Below are 7793 nucleotides of genomic sequence, written 5' to 3'. Positions count from 1 at the left end.
GAATCTATTATAGGATTTTATAGGGTTGCAAAAATAAAATTAATTTAAAAAAAAACTTTTTAAGCACTTACTCATGTATTCACATCGGTCAATTAGAAATCTATGCTTTTATAGTCAGTGAAGCAAAGTGGGAGACACTAACTAAACTAAAACACTTTACTTCTTATGCAGCAAAACATCATTTTTTTTTCCAGATTGCAATGTAACTGGGAATTAAAAAAGGGAGAATAAGCTGAGGAGACCAGCTTCAGAGCAGGTAAGACTGCGCTGGGGAAGGGATCTATAGCAAAGAAGCCGACGAAAAAGCTCTTTTTAGGGCTGGTTTTGAAGGCAGCAAAAAGCACGTGGTCGGCGCCGGGAGCTGGCAGCTTGTGGGCGGGCTGCTGAGGTAGCAGGGGTGGAGCTGGCCCAAATCGCGGTATAATTTAAACAGCTGGCCCTTATCTCTTGTACCTGACCTTGACTGCTCATTGGGAATTTAAAAGCAGCTCTTGGGAGGGCAGGAGCCGGCTCCTGCCCACATATCGCTCCAGGTGAGAACGAGGTGTTACCCGCCTTTGACACCGGAGAGGGTGGTCAGAGTGTGAACGCAGCCCACACTGCTCATACATTACTGCAGTAGCTGGTGTGGGAGTTGTGACTTGTGGCAGGACACATCAGTGCTTTGTCCTTGTCTTTGTTCAGGTGATCAGCTCTCCTACTGACAGACCTCGAGACCGCAGGTTCAAACATGGTCTCTACCAGGCGGCGGGCTTCCCCCAAGAGGACTGTGGCGACCCAGACAGAGGGCCTGCCAAGAAATGTAGCAGTTCAGGTCTCTGGCTGTAGGGAGTGCCTGAGCCTGCTGCTGCCAGGGGAGAATGGGAAGGATGCCACTTGTGCAAGGTGCGAGCAGGTGGACGAGCTTCTCAGCCTGGTGGTGGAGCTTAGGGAGGAGGTAGGGAGATTAAGAGCCATCAGAGAGTGCGAGCGGGAGATAGACTGGTGGTGTGACTCTCTGCGTGAAAGACAGAGAGATTGCACCCCCCAAACAGCAGTGGACCCTCTCCCTTGCCACGATCGAAATGAGAGAGCTAATTTGAGGGCAGAGGAGGAATGGCATCAGGTCCCAGCTCGGCGATGCGGGCGACCCCCATCCCGACCTACCTCGGTTCCCCAGGTGCCTCTATGTAATAGGTTTGAAGCCCTGAAACTGGAGGGTGCGGTGGTTGAGGGTGAAGTGGGAGAACTGCCTCCAAGTGTTCCCAAGAAGAGGCATCCAGCTCCACGCTTAATGACTGCCTCCTCCAGAAAAGAAAGGAGGGTAATAGTCATAGGAGACTCCCTTCTAGAAGGAACAGAAGGCCCAATATGTCGGCCTGCCCCCACCCGCAGGGAAGTGTGCTGCCTCCCTGGGGCCCGAGTCAGGGATATTTCCAGGAAACTTCCTAGTTTGATTCGCAACTCCGATTATTATCCCTTATTGATAGTCCAGGCTGGCAGTGATGAGGTCACTGACGGAAGCCTGAGAACTATGAAAAATGACTTCAGGAGACTGGGGAGGTTAGTTGAAGGAACAGGCATACAGGTAGTATTTGCCTGTATTCCTACAGTGGCAGGGAAGGACGCTGAGACGACCAGAAGAACACACCTTATAAACACATGGCTGAAAGGATGGTGCAAAAGTAAGAATTTTGGGTTCTTTGATCATGGGGCGGTCTACTCGGCTCCTGGCCTGGGGTCTGCTGATGGGTCTCACCTGTCTCGAAGGGGGAAACGGATCCTTGCCCAAGAGCTGGCAGGACTTGTAGAGAGGGCTTTAAACTAGATATGAAGGGGGTAGGGGATAAAACCAGGCCTGCTAGAGATGAGCCTGGGGGAGCGGCAATGGGATTAGGGATGAGGCGAGGGGCTCGGCTGAAGTGCATCTACACCAATGCACGCAGCATGGGCAACAAACAAGAAGAGTTGGAAGCCATGGTGCGGCAGGCAAACTATGACCTAGTCGCCATTACGGAAACATGGTGGGACTGCTCCCATGACTGGAGTGCTGCAATGGATGGCTACAAGCTCTTCAGGAAGGATAGGCAAGAAAGAAGGGGTGGTGGTGTGGCTCTGTATGTTAGGGAGTGTTTTGATGTTACTGAGCTTGTGGCTGGGGATGATAAGGTTGAATCCCTATGGGTAAAGATCAGGGGAAGGGCTGACAAGGCAGATGTATTGGTGGGTGTCTGCTATAGACCGCCGAACCAGGATGAGGAGACAGATGAGGTGTTCTATGAGCAGCTGGCAGAAGCTGCGAGGTCACCAGCCCTTGTCCTCATGGGGGACTTCAACTTCCCTGACATATGCTGGGAATTCAACGCAGCGCAGAAGAAGCAGTCTAGGAGGTTTCTGGAGTGTATAGAGGATAACTTTCTGATGCAGCTGGTGAGAGAGCCTACGAGAGGAGCTGCCCCGCTAGACCTGCTGTTCACAAACAGAGAAGGTCTGGTGGAAGATGTGGAGGTTGGGGGCTGTCTTGGACAGAGTGACCATGAGATGGTAGAGTTCTCGATTCTTGGTGGAGCCAGGAGGAAGAACAGCAAAACTGTTACCTTGGACTTCCGGAGGGCGGACTTTGAACTGTTTAGAAGACTAGTAGGGGGAGTCCCCTGGGATTCAGTCTTAGAGGGTAAAGGGGTCCAAGACAACTGGTTGCTCTTCAAGAAGGTAGTCTTACAGGCGCAGGAGCGGGCTGTCCCCCTGAGCTGCAAAATGAGCCGGCGGGGAAGGAGACCGGCGTGGATGAATAAGCAACTATTCTTGAAGCTCCGGGAGAAAAAGAGAATCTACCTCCTGTGGAAGAAGGGACGGGCAACTCAGAAAGAATACAGAGAAGTTGTTAAGATATGCAGGGAGAAAATCAGAAAGGCGAAAGCCCAGCTCGAGCTCGACCTGGCCACTGGAATAAAAAGAAACAAGAAATCCTTTTACAAATATATCAACAGTAAGAGGAGGACTAAGGAGAATCTCCATTCTTTACTGGATGAAGCCGGGAATGTGACTACTGAGGATAAAGAAAAGGCAGAGGTCCTGAATGCCTTCTTTACGTCTGTCTTTAAAGGTCAGACCAGTTATCCTCAGGATATTCCACTTTTCGACCAGGTGGTCTCGGCTGGAGACCAGACTAAACCACCCATGATTCAGAAGGAAACGGTCAGAGACCTTCTACTCCAACTGGACTGTCACAAGTCCATGGGGCCGGATGAGATTCACCCGAGAGTGCTGAGGGAACTGGCGGAGGTGATAGCCGAGCCGCTTTCCATCATCTATCAGCGCTCCTTGTTGACTGGTGAGGTACCAGAAGACTGGAGGCTTGCCAATGTGACTCCCATCTACAAGAAGGGCTGTAAGGAGGACCCGGGGAACTACAGGCCTGTTAGCCTGACCTCGGTGCCAGGGAAGGTTATGGAGCAGATTGTCTTGAGGGAGATCATGCGGCAAGTGCGGGACAACTGGAGCATCAGGTCTAGCCAGCATGGGTTCACGAAGGGTAGGTCCTGCTTGACCAACCTGATCTCCTTCTATGATCTAGTGACCCGCCTGGTGGATGAGGGAAAGGCTGTTGATGTAGTCTACCTAGACTTCAGCAAGGCCTTTGACACTGTCTCCCACAGTATTCTCCTGCAGAAGCTGGCAGCCCGTGGCTTGGACAGGTACACTCTTGGCTGGGTAAGGAACTGGCTGGAGGGTCGAGCCCAGAGAGTGGTGGTCAATGGAGCTAAATCCAGCTGGCGACCGGTCACGAGTGGTGTTCCCCAGGGGTCGGTGCTGGGGCCTGTCCTTTTCAATATTTTTATTGATGACCTGGATGAGGGCATTGAGTGCACCCTCAGTAAGTTTGCAGATGACACCAAGTTGGCTGGAAGTGTCGATCTGCCTGGGGGTAGCAAGGCCCTACAGAGAGATCTGGACAGGCTGGAGAGCTGGGCTGAAGCCAATGGGATGAGGTTTAATAAGACCAAATGCCGGGTCCTACACTTTGGCCACAGCAACCCCAAGCAACGCTACAGGCTTGGGGTGGAATGGCTTGAAGACTGTGTAGAGGAAATGGACCTGGGGGTGTTGGTTGACGCTCGGCTAAACATGAGCCAGCAGTGTGCCCGGGTGGCCAAGAAGGCCAATGGCATTCTGGCTTGTATCAGAAGCAGTGTGACCAGCAGGAGTAGGGAAGTAATTGTTCCCCTGTACTCAGCTCTGGTGAGGCCGCACCTTGAGTACTGTGTCCAGTTCTGGGCCCCTCACTGCAAGAAAGACATTGAGGCCCTGGAGCGTGTTCAAAGAAGGGCAACAAAGCTGGTGAGGGGTCTGGAGCACAGGCCTTATGAGGAGCGGCTGAGGGAGCTGGGATTGTTCAGTCTGGAGAAGAGGAGGCTCAGGGGAGACCTTATTGCTCTCTATAACTACCTGAAGGGAGGTTGTAGCGAGCTGGGGGTCGGCCTCTTCTCTCGTGTAACTGGTGATAGGACTAGAGGGAATGGTTTCAAGCTTCGCCAGGGAAGATTCAGGCTGGATATTAGGAAATACTACTTCTCTGAAAGGGTGGTCAGGCACTGGAATGGGCTGCCCAGGGAGGTGGTGGAGTCACCGACCCTGGAGGTATTCAAAGAACGTTTGGATGTTGTGTTGAGGGATATGGTTTAATGAGAACCATTGGTGACAGGTGGATGGTTGGACTGGATGATCTTATAGGTCTTTTCCAACCTTAGTGATTCTGTGATTCTGTGATTCTGTGATTCTGTGAAAATCACCTTAGTTCTGAGAGTTACCAAATGACTCATCCACATTAAATTAAATAAGAATAAAGAAAGTCTGAAATGGTTACAAGAGAATAAAAACTGTTTGTCTCCCAAGGAGTTGTGCGATTTTATTCGTTAATACACCAAAAATGCTAGATCTCAAATGAAAGAGATGGGAAGAAAACTAGCAATAGCTGAAATCATCACATCAGAAGCTCTCCTCTCACTGCTGCTGGGCTACAGAGCTCAACAGTATCAGGAACTCTAGCCTTGTGAAGGGTAAGCACAGTAAGAGCCATGGTTTCCTTTCCTCTCTGGAACTGATATACTTAGCTATTTTCACTCACTTGCATACTTTTTAAATAACCATTAAAATTTTTTCAGAACAGCATGTATTCTTTGTACACCAGTCTGGTCTCAAAGTCTAGTGTCTTCCAGCTGACTCCACTACTCTATTGGTTTACTCTCATGAAACCCAAGAATTTGATTATGTTACTAGCAAGCACACTAGTGAGAGTTAAATGGAAACTGAGCACTGCCATTCCACATCTCTTCAATTTAGTTTATCTAATTCTCTGATTCTGAGATTATGCAATGGTCAGTAGGGACATAGGAAGTAAAAAAGTGCACACATTTGATATTTTATTTAGGTATATATTAATGTAAAGAATTTTATTTGTCCTTGATAGAAAATCTTCAATTTATAACTATGAATCAAAATTGCAATCCTTGCTCTTTTCATATTCTTTCCTTTCTGATGGGAAAATACTGACGGTAAGCTTTTTAGGATCAATTATCCTCAGTTACGACTGGTTTTCATTTGTATGTGAAATTTCCAAGGACTACAAAAAAACAAAAGGAAATCAAGGCCACACTAGGACAGTTAGAAGGGAAAGGTTTAATAAACCACAGATGTAGAGGAACAAAGAGTGTATTATTCAAGATAAAGTGTAGTTTAGAGAATACATGAGTAGAGAGGATATCTTGTCTTTTGGAAAGATGAAGGAAAAGAGATTGCAAGAACACATGGTTCTGCTGGAGAGAATACAGTGAGCTCTTGAACTCTGAAAGAATACAGAAATTGCTGAAAGGGAGTGTCATGAGAGAGAATGTGTACAAATAATGTATGAGCAAGAAGAATGCTTGCAAAGAGAAAGGGAACAATTAGAAATAGAAAGGTAAAATCTAGAGGGAAAGGATGGAATGAGAGCATTTTGAAAGAGAGCAAGTTCTTATTGAACAGGAACATCAAAAAGAAGCAGAGTGAATTGCTTATGAAAGGAAGGCACTTCATGGACAACAACTTCATTATGAACAGGGAAAGAGGAATGCTTTGAAACATCCACAAAATACATATCAAAGAAGAGATTATCTTTACTGGAATGAACGTAGCTCATTCTGATTCTAGTTCCAGAACATCTAACAGTCTTTAGAAATCTCTCACTTCGCTTCAATGATATAACAGTAAATGATTAAATCATTTTCTTTGTAAGGAAAAGATGTATTTAAATCACTCTATCAAAATCTTGTCATTCTTCTCTATTGCTCTTTTCTTTTTCTGGTTATTAAATGATATTTACATCTTAATCTATTCTGCTAAGATACAGAAGTCCTCCTATTTCAGATGCTAAGATCTATTCAGGGGCATTTGACCTAAAAGACTTTCTGAATTTTGGAGTACTTTGTTTCATATAAACATGAATAGAACTAGAGGGAAATCACAGAGGAATAGTATCTCTTCCAAAGGAACAAAAACCTCCTGAAATAATAAAGCTTCAAAAGAAACAGAAGCATGAAATCAGATTATTTACTTTAAAACAAACAAACAAATAAACCTACCTTCCATTATCTTATGTTCATTATATTGTTTTCTTTCTTTTTCTTAAGCTACTTAAGACCAGGTGTTTAGAACTGTCTTCATTTTCCTAGGAAGGAGAACAGCTTTCATATTCAAGTGGAAGGACATATAAGCATGTTTGAAGACAGTCACAGATTGTAATTCTGCCTCTGAGGATCAATCAGTAGTACTTTTTTGATGCGTATGAAAGGAATATTTGAAATAAATATATTCAAGGCACTCTTTCTGATATGAATTTTCCATCTGCTTGTGGGTTTTAATATAACTTTTTGCATTCAGAGCTCTTTTAATCTCTGAGTTCTAGAAAGGATCCACATGCATTTCATTGATGTTTCCCATTGCTATACTACGTTTAGATCCTTTTGCTCATATCCTGAACCCTACAGTAGAAGATTCCTAACCCATGATCTTCTATTGAGAAGTTCTTAAGGAAGTTATTTTTGGAGCATGGACTTTTCCTAGTACAACTAGGAGTAATGAAAGGCAAATTGACTAGAGGTTTCCTACGTCAAAACCATCATTGGTAACTTCATCAACCTTATGAACTCTTGACTTCAGTGACTCTAAAATAGTTTGGAATAGTTATATTTGTTCTCTTCCCTTGTGACATGTTCAGAGAGTACTGCAGCTACAGCTAGAAAGTTAGGCATTTATTAATATTAAATAGCAACAGTAGTAATTTTCCTTCTTTTTTGCTAAGCTTTACCTGCTAATTCCTGACTTGTTTAATTATATATATTTTTTTCCTTCTCTAAATATCACTACTCAGCACCATAAAAAATAAGTAAATAAAATAAAATAAAATAAAATAAAATAAAATAAAATAAAATAAAATAAAATAAAGAAGAAAAGCAATAGTCAGAAATTTTATATAGATTTTTAGAAACCTTTCCAGAAACATTTCCAAATCTTTCCCAGTCATCAGGGCATTCAGTTGACTGTCATGGCTTTTCTAATATGTTTGATGCTTGGCAACTACATCAGCCAATTCCGTCAGGACTCTGGGATGCATCTCATCAGGACTCATAGTCTTGTGGATGTTCAGATTCCTCAGGTGATCCTGAACCTGATCTTTGTTTACAGTGGGAAGGATGTTTCTTCTCCAATCCCCTCACTGTGAACCAGTATTTTGAGGGCTGTGTGCTGTGCTGTGCACTCATCAGAACAGGCTGAGG

At 45.1% G+C, this 7793-nt stretch overlaps 1 protein-coding gene across 1 annotated transcript; it reads left to right on the top strand.

Annotated features, from left to right (window-relative positions):
* Positions 1-222: 222 nt before the first annotated feature.
* LOC149913802 (uncharacterized) lies at positions 223-1807 on the top strand. Its single transcript, XM_090128820.1, has one exon. The coding sequence runs from the start codon at positions 731-733 to the stop codon at positions 1805-1807; it is 1077 nt and encodes a 358-aa protein (XP_089984946.1). The 5' UTR covers positions 223-730.
* Positions 1808-7793: the final 5986 nt, after the last annotated feature.

The sequence above is a fragment of the Phasianus colchicus genome, chromosome 34 (assembly GCF_987193195.1).
Source record: "Phasianus colchicus chromosome 34, bPhaCol1.hap1.1, whole genome shotgun sequence".
NCBI lineage: Eukaryota > Metazoa > Chordata > Aves > Galliformes > Phasianidae > Phasianus > Phasianus colchicus.
The sequence above is the reverse complement of the archived record's forward strand: the minus strand, read 5'-3'. Positions and strand labels throughout refer to the sequence as shown.